This window comes from Crinia signifera, chromosome 3, assembly GCF_055691185.1.
Source record: "Crinia signifera chromosome 3, ASM5569118v1, whole genome shotgun sequence".
NCBI lineage: Eukaryota > Metazoa > Chordata > Amphibia > Anura > Myobatrachidae > Crinia > Crinia signifera.
The window spans coordinates 105,878,923-105,895,556 of NC_139219.1; the positions used below are offsets into that span (position 1 = coordinate 105,878,923).

General features: G+C 45.3%; 1 protein-coding gene across 1 annotated transcript in view; it reads left to right on the forward strand.

The window, feature by feature from the left end:
- The first annotated feature begins 6,220 nt into the window (after nt 1-6,220).
- The window catches only part of SNX9 (sorting nexin 9), a 148,279-nt gene continuing 137,865 nt past the window's right edge, over nt 6,221-16,634 (forward strand). Inside the window, exon 1 of the mRNA XM_083176345.1 lies at nt 6,221-6,377. Coding sequence (XP_083032471.1) covers nt 6,366-6,377 — 12 coding nt within the window. The 5' untranslated portion in view covers nt 6,221-6,365. The remainder of the gene's footprint in view (nt 6,378-16,634) is intronic.

Sequence of the window (16,634 nt, forward strand, 5' to 3'; positions counted from 1 at the left end):
TATGAGTATGATAGTTTGTGTACGGTTGTGACAGAAGAAGAAGTTAAGAATGTGGTGGATAGTAATGGAAATATTTGGTTAAAGTGTAGTTTAGTAGGTGGGTGAAAGGATAGTGGTAATTTTCTTGTTTTCGTGCTTCTGGGATGGGTTATTTTGTATTATTCTGTGTTTGATGAGACCCCGATAAGGGTTGGCTGGTTATTTTTTGGATGATGAAAAGGAAAAAAATTGTAAGAATTAGAAAAAAAAGAAAAGAAAAATATGATAACCATGAATGATGTTTTCTGAAATACGTCTTAAGAAGTCAAGGTGTTTATTGCTCTTCGGAGCATAGACGGTTTTCAAAACCTGAATGGTTTTAAAAAACCGAGCTGCGAGATGAGAATGGCATTCCCAGACAGGGGAAGGAGGGCGTGATGAAGGTCGTCCGCGACTACTACAGCGACCTCTATTCCCCTAAGACGACCGACAACGACATAGCCGACAAGTTCCTGTCAGGTATCACTAACTCTATTGATCCTGCAGGCAGATCGGCTCTGGACGCTCCCCTGACGCTGGAGGAGGTATTCTCTGCCACCAAATCCTTTAGGCAAGGCAGGACTCCGGGTAACGATGGTCTCCCATCTGAGCTCTATGTAGCGCTGTGGGATCTAATCGGCCCGGACCTGCTCGAGCTGTATGAGGAGATGGTGGTGGAGGGAAAAATGCCTCCTTTGCTGATTGAAGGGATGATCACGATCTTGTATAAGCGGAAGGGGGAGAGATGTGAGCTGAAAAATTGGAGGCCCATCTCTCTTCTGAATGTGGACTACAAGATCCTCTCCAAGGTACTGGCCAATAGGCTGAAGGCTGTCATCGGACAGATTGTTCATCCGGATCAGACCTGTGGTATTCCAGGCCGCAAGATCGCAGACAGCCTTGCCCTACTCAGGGACACGGTCCATTACATGAAAGATCGTAATGTGCGCACGGCCCTGATCAGTCTTGACCGTGTCTCTCATGAGCTGATGGGTAAGGTACTGCGAAAATTTGGTATTGGTGAATTGTTTTGTTCGTAGGTTAACCTTATGTACCTTGATATCCACAGCACGGTGTTGGTGAACGGCTGGAACACTGACCCCTTTCCAGTTCTCTCTGGGGTCAGACAAGGCTGCCCTCTTTCAACTCTTCTTTTTGTTTGTGTTATAGAGCTCCTGGCCCTATCCATCAGACAGAATCCAGAGATTAGAGTGATCACCGCACCAGGTCCAGACCACCCAGAGGCCAAGTGCTCGCTGTACATGGAAGACGTCACTGTCTTCTGCGCGGATCAACGCTCGGTGGCAGCACTCATCCAGACCTGTGAGGACTTTGGCCGTGCTTCGGGGGCAAAAGTCAACTGCGGGAAGTCAGAGGCCATGCTCTTCGGAAACTGGCACCTGTCATCCTCGGCTCCTTTCCCATTTACCGTCAAACCGGACCTCATCAAAATTCTGGTGGTCTGGTTCGGTGATGATGAAGCCGCTCGGAAGTGCTGGGATGAGAGACTTGCGACAATGAGACAGAAAATTGGACTGTGGAGCCTCAGACATTTCCATCGAAGGGAAAGCCCTTGTGCTGCGGAACGAGATCCTGCCCGTCCTGCAGTACACAGCCCAGGCCTGGCCGCCACCAACTGCGGTCTGCAAGGCCATTACCTGGGCCATTTTCCACTTCATCTGGGGCTCCAAAATGGACAGAGAGCATTATGAAGCATTATTAGAAGCGGAGCATTATGTACAAGGATCCCCTCAAAGGCGGCAAAGGCATTCCAGACATTCCAGAGAAAGAAAGGTAGAAAGTCCCCTCCACTGGCGCCAGAAATAGGAAGAATACGTCCCTCTAGATAGGTTTAGGATCCTCTTCTCCGAAAGAATGGATAGATCACCATATGTGTAAATGAAATACCGTACGCCCCTTTTCCTGGGGTCACGGTCCTCTTCTCCGCCTCAATCTTAGATTTCCTAGTTTTAAATGTATGGGTTAGAGATCCCTCCTCTCCTCCTGATCACACTCGCAAAGTGGGGTGGTGGTTCCCAAAAAACAGAGATGGTGGCATATAGTGTAATACAATAATTTATTGCGATAAAACAAACATACACACATGCAAAGTGACAAAAATGGATGTGAATGGCCTGTTACCCTTTCTGATGGAGGAACAAGGAATAACCCCAGCCCTCAAATGCGTATAGAAACTGAAGGTGAGTCCGGATTTCACCAAGCAGCTTAGCAGGTAGTCAGGTACAGGTCTACTGTACCTGCTAAGCTGCTTGGTGAAATCCGGACTCACCTTCAGCTTAGCAGTTACAGTAGACCTGTACCTGACTACCTGCTAAGCTGGGAATTAGATTTAAAACTAGGAAATCTAAGATTGAGGCAGAGAAGAGGACCGTAACCCCAGGAAAAGGGGCGTACGGTATTTCATTTACACATATGGGCCCTTATTCTGGTTGGTGCGTATATTTCCGCTCTCTTTCGGAGAGGTCCGCACGCCACGCTGTGCGGACATCGTACGAAAAAACGCCCACCGGTCCTCCGCATTCGGACGGACTCTCTCTTTAAGAAGAGGGCGTGTTTACGGACGACATCCAAACCATGCGTGTGCGGTGGACACACACAGATCCTGCACGGTCTTACAGCGTATGCACGGTCTTACCGCGTCAGAACGGACGGGAACCTGCCCGTACGCACCGATGCGTGTATTTCCGCACAAATCTCCACTCTTATTTGAATACCGAAATCGATCACATGAGACACTTATGCAATTAGGCAACCTCATTAAAAAGGGATTGATTTTCCTGGTCATCTATTATTTATCTAATTGATAATTAAACACTTTAATACCACTTTAGATTAACCCTAACATCATGATAAGTTCACCACATTCTTTCTCGCCCCTTTAAGCCCATGTGCTATGTACTGTATGCATATTACATCATCTCTTATTCTTCACATTCAAACACACACATACACATCAACACACTTATGTACATCTTTACACATTACCCTTCACTTTCAATCACTTTTATGCAATAAAACCATCTATCTACTGTATATACCTTTTGCACCTTACATAAATAAACATCACTATTTATACTTATTTCCTTATATTTATACTTATACTGTAAAATAATAAAATAACACACAGACCACTTCTAAAGGCCCCCTTACATTATGCGATTTGGGCACGATTTTGCCCGATTCGGATGAATCGGGCCGTGAAATCGTCCCAAATCGCATATGGTGACATCCCCTCCGACCCGATGCGCGGCCCCGTGCGCATCGGATCGGAGATGGGAGGTCGGACGGGCTGCACATAAGATTTGCTAAATCTTATGTGCTGCCCGGAGCCGTGCTCCCCCACAACAGGGGACCTACCAGAGTCAGGCGCAGGGAGCCGGGCAGCATCAGCGGGAGCAGGGGGGGCGGCGCAGAGTACCAGGGAGCCGGGCAGGAGAAGACGCTGCAGCAGCAGCACTTCAAAAAAAAAAGGGCCATACAAACGCATTGGAAGCCATTCATTGGCTGAGACCTCTCTCAGCCAATCAGCGATTGGCTGAGACCTTTCTCAGCCAATCGCTGATTGGCTGAGAGAGGTCTCAGCCAATCAATGGCTTCCTATTCGTTTGTATGGGGTTTTTCTTTTTTTTTGGAAGTGCTGCTGCTGCATCGTGTTCTCCTGCCCGGCTCCCTGGTACTCTGCGCCGCCGCCCCCCCCTGCTCCCTGCCCAGCGGCTTCCTGCCCGGCTCCCTGCACCCCGACCCCCCCCCCCTGCCCACTCTCTGTTTGCGGGCATATTCCTGCTGCTGTCCCCCGCTCCCATTGTCCCTGCAGCTCCCCGGGAGTGGCATGTGATAAATCGCATGCGATTCATCACATGCAAAACTTGGCACATGAAGTGCCATCGCATGTGATCCCTCCCGGGGAGCTGCTGGGACAATCGGGTCCGACTTGTCGTTATGACAAGTCGGACAAATGTAAGGGGGCCTTTACTTGCAGGGAAAAATGTATTTACAGAACAAAAAAAAAAAAATGGTCATAGCAGGAGGTCGCAGAGGTCCTGCACATCTGCCGCCATAATTAGAAGGTGGTGCCGCAGCCTTAGGAGGGCCCCTCTGACACCCTCGGCTTCTTCCCTCTGGTCATCTGTGGGCATGTTAAAGGGGGTTCAACATTAATTATGCTATTCAGGTAGACCTTGTACAGTCAATCCTAAGTACCTACAGCATGATAAATCATACATACAAACAATTACATAGCCAATACTGTTTATAATGGCAAAAAATAGATGCTGCCACACACACACACACACACACACACACACACACACACACACACACACAGTGGCTTACACTACAGAATATGTGACTGATAAAATTGCCAATGTATGTATCAAAATCACAACAACACTTGAGCCTCACTCACACTTCTCCTGGCAAAACACTCACCAATCTACTAGAAAGCTACATCCACTACAACATGCCACATTTAGCCATACATATATACCTGCATGTCACTGCTTAATAGCTAAACTGCATGATAGATAGATAGATAGAATAGATAGATAGATAGATAGATAGATAGATAGATAGAATAGATAGATAGATAGATAGATACCACATTAAAAGGCTAGGCTAGTCCCTCTACCTCTAACTTCATGATTCCTTGTCACATTGCCAGATAGGTGAAAGTGCAGCACTAATCCGCTTCCATACACCAAACAATTTCTAAGGTCAATCCATCCTACATAATACCTTTCAAAAATACATGGCAACAACACGGGCCCACTGGCTAGAGGGGGGCCCAGGGGAACTGCCCACTTGGGACTCCATTATAAATCAGGCCTGGCCATACTCCATTGATGTTTTATTTGTGCTTGTATAGAAAGACCCTCCATAAATAAACACTCATCACCTACATGAGCCTCCAGATTCCACCTTTGCAGCATGGCCCTATAAGCCCAAAGTGTGTCTGTTGTTATCCATTTGTTTGGACTAGTCTTTACTATATTATAGCAAAATGTAATCAGCTGTGCAACATAACAAACTGTACCTAAGTCAGTAATGATGCTTACGTCTACTTACCACTGCCAGCCAGCTACACAATGTCTGCTTCCTCCACGTTGGGAGGTGGTGGAAAGTCTGGGAGGGGTAGGGAGAGCTCCTCCTGCTCTTGGTACACGGGGGGGGGGGAGGTAGACTGAGGAGGTTGGTGAGTGGCTAGGGGGAGGGGTGTGTGTAGGGTGAGTGGAGGTGAGGTATTCCACCTCATGGCGGCCCTCATCCTCCTCCTCCTCCATCTCCACCTGTCCCGCCTCCTCCTCCTCCACCTCCACCTGGCCCTCCACTTCTACCTCCTGGCCCACCTCCGGGGCCACCTCCGGGTGTCACCTCCTGGGCCTCCTCTTGGGCCTCCTCACGGGCCTCCTCCTGGGCCTCCTCATGGCCCTCCTCACGGCCCTCCTCCTGGGCCTCCTCACAGGCCTGTCTGGCTCTCTCCCGCGCTGTGGGTTAAACAAACAAAATGGTTGAGTGTCATTTGACATTCTAATTACTATAACAAGTACATATCATATCCACATTAATGCATGTGTTATATATCACACATATAGTATATTGCATTTCTATGTCATCAACACCCAATTGACCTCATGTAATATAAATATTTAATAATGTTAAAATGCAAACATTCACTGTCAATTATGTGCATTTTGCGTCAATACTTACAGCGTTGAAGTCGCCGCCTCAAAGCCTGCAGAAGCTCCGGCTGGCGCCTCCGCAGGTCGGACCATCGCCTCTCCAACTGGGCGATGGTCCTCCGCTACATACAGAAGCCCACAGAGAACGGGCGGACATCCAGTAACAACGGAGGATGGGCGGAAGTGACGCCCACCGCACCAGAATAAAAGAGGATCCCAGGGCAACGATAGATCACTCTGTTTATCCCGAGGAAGCCTGTGAAATAGAATTAAAGATGTAACCCTACAGTAGAAAACCTTGAGTTTCTACTGCTAAATCCGTGAAGTATTCATTAAAAAAGATAGCTTATCCTTAAACAGAAGCTCCAGTAAAATAGCAAGAGAGCAAAGAATAAAGAAGTTGTATATAACTTCAGGGTTGTCAGCAATACCGCGTGCTGCAGATAGAGGGCGTACACACAATGCTGAGGCTGCAGCTGCCTGTGATATACAGTCCCCAGCACTACACACACACACACACACACACACACACACAGACGGAGAGAGAGAGGCTGGGACAGGAAGAGGTGGTGGTGGTGGTGTGAGCCTCCGTCCTGTGTGTGTCTGTCTCTGGGGGTACGAGGCTTCTGTCTGTACTAGGGGCACAGCATGGCGGCAAAGGTACGTGGGTAACATACTAGAAGGCAGTATCTCGGGGATTTGTGCGATCTGTGTGGTGTACATGGCTGTGGGGGCACAGGGTGGCAGGGAGGAAAAAGATCAGTCTGAAAGTGAGTGCATAGAAAGCCAGGGTTGCCTAATGAAGGAAATAGACAGCAGAGAGTCTCTCTGAGAGACTGCAAGTAAAACATTTGTGGCATTAGAGTGCAGGGACAGGGTTTGGACGGAGGGACAGTCTGTTGCTAGAGGGGCTGAGTGTGCTGACGGTGTTTCATTGGAACCCATAATATAGAGGAAGTGACAGCACAGAGATAGATGGGATCGCTGAGAATGACTGTCTGTAGTCGGGTGAGACTGTCAGGGATCCCTTTTAGGAAGTGGAGTGAGTGTAAAACCTTACTTATGGTGTGACAGCCGCAACAGGGACAATCACAAGAACATGGCATATACTGCAGGCTAGCCAGTGTCAGAATGGTGCTGACATTAGTCAGTTAAGTGGTCTGACATATATAAAGTTATCAGGGGTGCCTTCCTCCCTCTCCCCTGCTGCTTGCTGGTACTGTATACCACTGTGTGTATGCTGCTGCTACCAGCCAGGCCCAGTGACATGAAACTGGCAAGTGGGTGGGACTGGGGTCAAAGATCACTGGAGTTTATGAAAAAAAAAAAAAAAAAAGCTCACTAACTTATCTCTCTTTACAGTTGTCTTGTGACTTGTTCAATTATTGGTATATTGTATTGTATGTAGTGCTGTCTGAATGAATTACTATTAATGTACCTTGGGGGACCACCTCATTATTGCCACTTTACTTTTGGTTGTTATAATGAACTGGTTCAGATTTAAATAACTTGGGCCTGAAATTATGGCTAATGCAGCGCAGGTAAATGCAATTTGGGAAAATGTGAAAGTGCTTAAATGGATAATGTAATGGGGTTGGATTTTATTACTTACAAGACATTTTTCGATAGTGTTACCTAAACACTGCCTCCCCCCCCCAGCTGCAGCTCCAGCATGACCAAGATGGCGCCGCAATTTGGCTGCTTAGGAACTGTGCCACTCAGCCATATGCAACCCTGTGTCTCCCCTGTTTCGTACACTGCATAGCAACCTATAACTGTAGTGTCTCTGCATATTTGTTACCTACCTGGCTGTTGCAATGTCCAATGGTGCCGCTGATGGCTGCCTAGGTGCTGTGCAGCTCAGCTGGCGTGTGTACCCTGTGTGATAACTGTACTGTCCCTGCTTATCTGTTACCTACCTGGGTTTCGTGGCGACCAGTGGCGCCGCTGATGGCTGCCTAGGCACTGTGCAGCTTGGCGGGTATGTGTCCCCTGTATGATAACCATACTGTCCCTGCTTATATTGTTACCTACCTGGCTGCTGCAAGGACCAGTGGCGCTGCTGATTGCTGCCTAGGCGTTGTGCAGCTTGGCGGGCACGTGTTCCCCGCATGTAATGTATGCAATGTCTCCCTCCCCCCCCCCCCCCCCCCCCCATCCCTGGTTGATACTGTAATACACAAAAAATTCCTAGTGTGCGCAAGCATACATGGCCAATAAAGTTGATTTGATTCTATTCTATCTGCATTATACTGTACCTCTTTCATATCGCTCAAATAACCCAGGTTGTTGTCATGTCATTGTGAAAGCGTTATCACTGTAGTTCTCCTCTGGCCTCAGTATACTGCTATCTCAGAAAATTGAGGTTGGGACTGCTAATAATTATCTTTTATACTTGGTTGATTATGCAATATGTTGTTTATAAACCACATTTTGGTTAGCAGTCAGTTGATTTGTTTCCATTTTTATATGCATCATAAATTACATTTTTAGGACTATGTACAGTATATAGTATATTATAAACAATAGATTAAATTACTTGCTAACTTTATTAAAAAAAGTGCAAAACCTTCATTAATGGTATAACAGTTACTTAGTCATTCACTTTTATTGTCTAATCCAGAAGTGGAGAAACTCTTATGCTGGATACACACTGAGCGATATATAACTAACAATATGCACAAAAGCAATAACGTTAACAGTATATCGCAAACATCAGCCAGTGTGTATGCTCAACATCGGTAACAAAATTCCCTGTTCACTGTGGTCTGTACATGCAGCTCAATGTTTACTATCTAGTAAAATGATTCATGTACATAGCTTGGGTGCCGCTGGCATCAATGACCGATACCGTAAACGATATTGGTCAGTGTGTATGCACTATATTGTTTGCCTGCTTCACTGCCAATATAGTTAACAATATCGGCGGTGCCGGGAATCGTCCATTGTGTACGCAACATTAGATTTTGGGGAATTCAAAAGAGCTATACTTATATTAAGATTAGTTAACTTGCTTTAAAAATCTAGATAGCTATGAATTGCTCTAACATGGGTAGGCAACCTGCGGCACTCCAGCAGCTGTACAACTATATATCCCAGCATACTCTGCCAGTTTTGTTAGGGCATGCTATGATGTATAGCTCCGCAGAAGCTAGAGTTTCACAGGTTACCTACCACCGGAACTATATTATCAGTACATTTTATTACTACTCCTTTTAAATTGATTGTAAGTTTCACTTGCAATACAATGAGTATAAATGTGTGTGTGGACCAATAGTTCTCTTTTCATTGTTCTGCTGAAGCTATATGCATAGTCTGGACCCAGTGGGTGTGGTATATGGTTCCGACAGTTGGGATCCCGACTGGCCGGACTCAGACAGCGTGGCGAGCGCAGCAAAGCCCCTTGCGGGCTCGCTGCGCTCGCCACCTATTCTATTCTCACTCTATGGGGTCGTGGACGACGAGGGAGAATAACCAGTGGCTGTCGGGACCCCGAGTGTTGGGGTTTTGACTGTCAGGATTCTGACGTCGGGGTAATGACTGTTGGGAAAATGTCCGGCACCTGCTCAGTTAGCCGATAATGGTGCAACCTAGATCAAGGTTATATGAATAAAGAGGCAGAGATGTCATCTCCAAATGTCAGAAAAGGGTCAGCTAAGGTCCTGCCTGCAGCGTGGACATGGTTTCAAGCAGCTGTGATACGGCTAACCCTGTTCAGACCATGAATTTTGGTGTGAAAGTGCTATAAAGGTGCATTCACACTAAGCGATATTGTCTACAGAAGATGTCAACGATGTCTCATTGATCTCCTAAGCAAGCGATACAGGGCCTTAATTTGGTTCACACCTGGCAAATTCCTTCTTAGATGGACAAAACCAAGTGCATTTCCCCCCTGCAGTACACATGGTTTTGTCCATCTAAAAAGGAATTTGCCAGGAGTGAACCAGAATAAGGCCCACAGTGCATACACACTGATTGATCTCGTTAACAGTGTCATTCAGTGATGTCACCTGGACCCCACTGAGCATGCAGTCATTGAGGATATAGTAAAATTGAGCTGCATGTACAGATGACTGGTAATCACTAGATGATATTGCAAATCCTATCATTCAGAAGTCCCAAAATGATTGATATTTGTAATATCGCATCGTTAAGATTAGGGGAACATAGAAAGCTTGAGTTTGAATCTCCTCTACTGGATGGTGGTACTGGTAGTGGGCCGTCTAATATAACGTCCCCCATTTTAGGGAGACCGGTTTACTAACTGAAAAAGTGTGAGGATAAAATATAACATTATATTGTAAATATATTAACAGTTTCTTATATAGAGCACACATATTTCGCAGCGCTTTACCAGTGGTGCAGACATTCTAGGGTTAATTTGTTGGGAGCCAATTAGCCTTCTAGTATATTTTTTAATTGTGGTTGGAAACCGGAGTACCCGGAGGAAACCCACGCAAGTACGGGGAGAATATACAAACTCCGCACAGTTAGGTCCATGGTGGGAATTGAACCCATGACGTCAGTGCTGTGAGGCAGTAATGCTAACCATTACACCATCCATACTGCCTGGATGTATATACTTGTATACATCAGGAAAGGTGTTATTTGTTAGACTAGGTAGTTTAAATGTATAAATAAACAATCTGCATGATATGTGTTTGTGTACTTGTGATTAGTCTTGTGATGCATAAACATACTGGCTACTAGGGATGCCAGTCCCGGAATTCAGAGCCCGGGCTGGTCGGCTGGTGTGCTCCTGGGCTGGTGGGCGGCCTGGTCTGCTGGTGGGTGGGTGGCAGGCGGCCTGGTCCCTGGTGTAAATTAATCTTAAAAATCAGTAAATAAATCTAATAATTACAATCTTTTTAGGAGCAGCATAGTAGCTGTGGCTAATATTATCGTTATTATTATTATTAATTTAATAACTAATCTTTTAAGGGTGCGCCTGATTATACTTTCAGTATTTATTTGTGTATTCTTAGTTGGTCCGCTGGTGGGTGGTGGGGGTGGGCTGTGTGGCACAGGACAGAGGCAGTCTGTTCGGCCTGCGCAGCGTGACCTCTGACGTTGTCACACTGTGCAGAGCCGCACTGCCGGGGCCTGGACCAGCCGGGCAGTGTCTGAGCGAGTGCTCAGATGCTGCCCGGCATTCAGGCTAATCCCAAAATCCCAGGATTGGAAACACCAATCCCGGGTTTGAAATCCCAGAGTTTTGGGGGCCAAATCCCAGGATCTCTCTGATCCCAGGATTGGCCACCCTGCTGGCTACAAATCTAGCAATATATATACAGCTATCACCCAAACGGCTTCCAGATAAGAGTTTGACACCATATGGTTAACACTTTTATTTTTTAGGTTATTATGGGGTGATTCAGACCTGCTCATAGCTGGACAAATTAGATCCCCCAACTGATGGTGGGGGTCTGCGCATGTGTGAAAGCCTTTGGCGAGCTTCACACTCGCTGAGGTGTTCGTTAAGTGAGTGGAGGGAAGGGTGCAGGCAGGTGGAGGAAGCATGGGCACGCCTGGGATTTTATGGTCGCCCCCATAGAAACGCTGGGCATTCCCCTGCCAACACAGATGTGTCGATGTCTGCTTGAGGTGGGCGACTGCCCCGCCCCGATTTCGGAGGACAGCTTGGAAATGAAAGTCAGTCCAGGCTGACTACAAGCGTCAGGAAAATCTTTCGATGGTGATCGACCATCAAGTGATTTTATGCCTGTGCGGCTGCATGCAACTGGATGTGTAAAGGTACACATGTTGACCATTTTTATGTCAACCTTTGTACCTGTTGACCTAATGACAGTCTGCCTAAACATTGCTGATCTGTTAATCCACACATGACCCAAACATGATCGCTATGCAATAGAATTTTCTGATTCAAATCAACTGAATAATATTCAGCTTAGAAATATAAATCTGCAATTTTCTTTTTAAGGCAATACCAACCCTCTTTCTGATCGCACCTAATGTTGGTTTTTGCCGGTTCGACACTATAATATGTGCAATCTGAAAGGGCTTACCGGGTCCAGCAACCCAGCATTACCACTTGCTAAAAAAAAAGCAGGGTTCTTACCGATTCCTTGCTGTGCAGTGTGGAAGGGTTAACCGGGTCGAGCGACCCCGTTCCCATTCACACTGATGGAGGAGGCAGTTCTTGGAGCAGTGCCAGCTCCAAGCGCCCCCGATGACTCTCCATCCCATGCATTACATCAGCGAACTAGCAATATTGCAGGGTCGCTGAAGAGCCTTGAGAGAGCAAAACTCCCGGTGCGATCCTGCGTTTTGCCATGTGAAAGCAGTATAAATATCAAGTCTGCTCTGCCGGACTCTCACTGCTGCCCATAACACTCAGGCTATTACATTTATGCCAGGCCTAATTGGAACCTGATCCTGTTCCTTTATCACACAGGCCAGGATCAGCCATTGTCAGTGTTGTACTTTGGCTATTGCATTTAGCTTTATAACTTAACTGGAGCCATAGGGTCGACAGTAATTAGGTCAATACACATTAGATCGACACAAGCAATAGATCCACATGAAAATGGTTGACATGAGTTCTTTATATTTTCACTCTATGCCCACTTGGATAATAAAGTATGAAAAACCACCTATAAAAAAAAAAAACCCCTATGTCTACTTCTTCCATGTCGACCTTTTCCATGTGAACATATTGCTTGTGGCGACTTTTTGACCATGTTGACCTTTTTAATGTGTCGACCTTTTGACTGTTAACCAATAGTGGTCGACCTAAATACTGTCAACCTACTGTATCAACCGCATCCCACGTAACTGCTGCTGTCATTTCCACAACAACCATTGTATTATTGTACAAGAGTACATACACCATAGCCTGTGAGTTGCAGGCTGAGTGGGACTTTGTGCAAGTCTGCCATTATTTTTACACAGGATTGCCGCTTTAAAAGTACGGGCAGACTTGCACAACGTTCCACACAGTCTGTCATTTGCAGAAAGTACAAGTATACTTGCCCAGAAAGTGTATTGTCTTAACATATTACACAAGTATTTTGTTTCTTTCATCATATACATTCGTCACAGGATGGCTTGCTTTGAAAGAGCTTCTATAGAGATTAAGGCTCCCAAACTAAACATGGTAACAGATAAACTATCTAGACTACCCGTTTGTAAATATTAATGCAATATGTAATTACTGGCTGTAATATACAGTACATCTATTATTATTGTTTTGTTTTTATTTATCTTTAAAGAGCACCTATTATTTTTATTTTGGCTATGCGTGTGTAATAAATATTATTTTATTATTACACAAGTAAACATCCTTGTCTTTGAGTTGTTTGTACAGAAACTAAATTCCGCTTTCCAAAATGTTGTGCAGCCTGTGTGCAAAAAGTTTGGCTTGGACTTTAAGATCATGAACTGACCAAGGTGGTCTGATCTCTCTTCCGTCAGCCTTTTTTTTTTTTTTTTTTGCATATTTCTACATTGCTTTGCACAGGATTGGAATAATCTGCGGTATACAGATTGCATGCATAAGACTTGGCTGAAGGAGGTATTTGTGAAAAATACTGATTAACCACTCTTTTTCTCTTAACACTTCATTATTACATAAAGAGATACATCTATCAAGCCTTTTAAAGAATGGGGAAGTTGTCCATAGCAATAAATGAGCTTCTAGCTATCATTTACTGTTCAGAAAAAAGATAGGTAGAAGCTAATTGGTTGGTGTGAAGTATGGCGCTCCGACAGGGGGGATCCTGACGGTCAGTATCCAGATGTCGGAATCCCGACTACCGGTGCTCCGACGGGGGAAAACGCAAAGTGGACCCTTGCAGGCTTGCAACAGGTTCTTCTATTCTCCCTCTATAGGAGTCGTAGACCCCACAGGGGAGAATAGTCCCATGAGTCGGGATCCCCCCTGTCAGAGCACAGGTATTTGGGATTCCGACGTTGGGATACTGACTGTCGGGATCCCCATTGTCGGAGCGTCTTCCGGCACCCATGGGTTGTTACTGTTCACGCCATTTGTTCATTTAGACAGCTAAAGGTTGACGGACAACTTTATAAAATTCAATTTCTATTGTATAAGTATGATGATATGCACACCCACGTGGTTTTACTTAATGCTAAAACTTAGTAATATACCGTATTTTTCGGACCATAAGATGCACCTAGTTTTTAGAGGGGGAAAACGGGAAAAAAATATTCTGAACCAAATAGTGTAATAATTGAGACGAAGATTGCAATATAATTCTTCTTGTCAGTTTTTACGAACATGAAGTTAGTAGGGGTTTTGAGTATTGAAAGTGGGTATATTAAAGGCAAGAATAATTGCACTCCACTTATCACTTCTAAGTAAAAACAGAGAAATTCATCAGTATAGACAACCACAGTGCCCAGGTACAGTCGCTGCCACCCAATGCCCTGGCATAGCACTATAAAATAATAGTGGACAGTGGTTTTACAGCAAGTGCGGTATTATACAGAGATTCATGAGATGAGAAGCCCCTACACTAACCACATGCAGCAACTGTGTGGCTGCTGCTGCAGCTCCTCCTATACAAACTGTATCTGCGGAGGCCTGGAGGCCCTGCCCCTGCCAGCTCATATGCCGGCAGGCTGCTCAGTGAACTGAAAGCAGGGACAACGGTCCCCAGTGACGGCTGAAGCCCCCTCACTTCACTGTACGCCTGACTGTTGACATGTAAACAACAACACGCACATCCATGTAACTCCCCTCTCCCCGTCATCCTCGGCCCCACTCCCCATCACTGACAATGTCTACTGTTACCGGAGAGACGGGTGGACGCTCACAACAGCCGCGTATCAGGCAAACGGCCTCCAATACTGCCTCTCCTCCCAGCTCTCTGCCAGCTTCCTGCCGGGCTGCATATATCTGTCCGGGCACTCGGACATATTGTCTTATTCGCTCCAGCTGTCTGCTCCACATTCGGTCCATAAGACGCACATAGTTTTTCTCTTACATTTTGTGGGAGAAAAAGTGCATCTTATGGTCCGATAAATACGGTAGTTTGAAGAATAAAGTGTTACCAAACTGTAAGGGGTAAGTTTTACTAACGGCCTGGAATCCTGAAATGTGCTAAACACCAAAATCCGCAGAGTTTGCTCAAATACGAATGACAATCTTGGCAGAACACGATTAGACCATCATCCAAACTCGGCAGGACTTTTCATAGACACCACTACAACATCAGAATTTACTATCCTTTGCATTAGCAAACTCTGCTGTGACTTCAGCTCGAAATACACTTGTCAAATAGAACTGCATTTGGCTGCCAGGTTTACTGAAGCATGCATGGATTATTTTTTTTATTTATTAACTGTTTCTTATATAGCCTAACCCTAACCTCCCCTCACACAGCCTTATTTATCTTGACCCCCCCCCCCCCCCCAGCCAAAGAATGTTCAGACGCCCCTGCATATATGTACATGTATTTTTGTTCCCAACTGTGATTGGAGCCTATCCCAATGTAATGTTTGATATTAATAAAGGGGCAGATGCAGAGTTATAAGCAGACTGGATGCAGTTGACTGCGCCACCTTAAACCCCCAACCTGTATTTTGCAACAACAAAGGTGGCCACCCTAGCCAGAGGGCTCTTTCCGGTACCTGTGTGCTGCCACTATAACGACTTCAAATGACTTAGTGGTATGTCTCTGCTGATTTTAATGGAGTCATAAGCTGAAATCGGACTACTAGAATTGCATTATGCCGGTGGCAGCTAGCATCTAATTGAATTTGCACCTTTTTAGTGTTCTGATATTTCAAAACCAGGTCAGCTATTATGTGGTTTTAAAGTTATTTTTTTCTCTACAGATTGCTATCTTTATGATGAACACTGGTCTGTTGTTTGCCCTTGGACATGCTAATATTTAAAATGATAAAACAAACATGAATAATTAGATTACAATACTGTGCATTAAAATGCCGTATCTGTGCTTTAATCACGAGTTTCAAAATCGACTTTACTCTTGTATTGTCAGCTAGATTCATTTGAGGCCAGGTCTTGCAATCAAAAGGGCTTGAAACATACAAAAACATTGCATTTTTTAATGTTTAGGATAAATTTAGTTGTATTTGAATGTATATGCTCATTTGGATTCTGTCTGTTGGCATTAGCATGCTTATATTTGATAGAACTGAAGTTGTTGTCAATCAATACCTCCTCCCTAACTTTTGGATCTAAAGAAATTCCTATCTGAGGCATGTGCTCTCTTTCCTGATACTTAAATAATTTACTGATTAACTTTAGAACATACTGGGGGGTTCCCTTGTGAAGGGACTTCTGACGTAGGGGAGAAAAAGGTACTGTGAGCATTGCATGAAGCTGATACTGCTTTCACATCACAAAATGTCGGTTCGCACCGGTACTTTGAAACGTGTCAGTCCCGGCGCAAACCTGCATTTTATAATGTTCTTATCCCCACAGTGAACCAGCATTATCGCCAGTTTGCTGACGTCATCTAGGGGTGCGGCGGGGAGTCGGCGCATCATCGGGGGCGGGGGAGTTGGCAGTGCTTAGAGCTGGTGCTGCTACAAGTGCTGCATCCTCTATAGCAGGGGTGGCCAGATTTTTGTGTCCCGGGATCTACTTTTAGTTCACATATTTAGCGGAGATCTACCAATGGGCCTGATTCGGAGGTGACCATATACTGATATTTAGTTTTGCTATTCTGCATGCATGAAATTACTGGAAACCCCTTACTGCAGACCCGTACATCTAACTGTACGATGGCGGGCACAGTTGCACATGGCATTGCTGCCAGTAGAGATGGTAACTGTATATTTCTGCAGATATGAATATATAAGAATCAGCAACTGCACATACATACATACATACAGTACATACATACATATGTTCGCTAGGCTGCTAACATACACAACCTACCGAACAGTCTGTATCACTGGAACCAT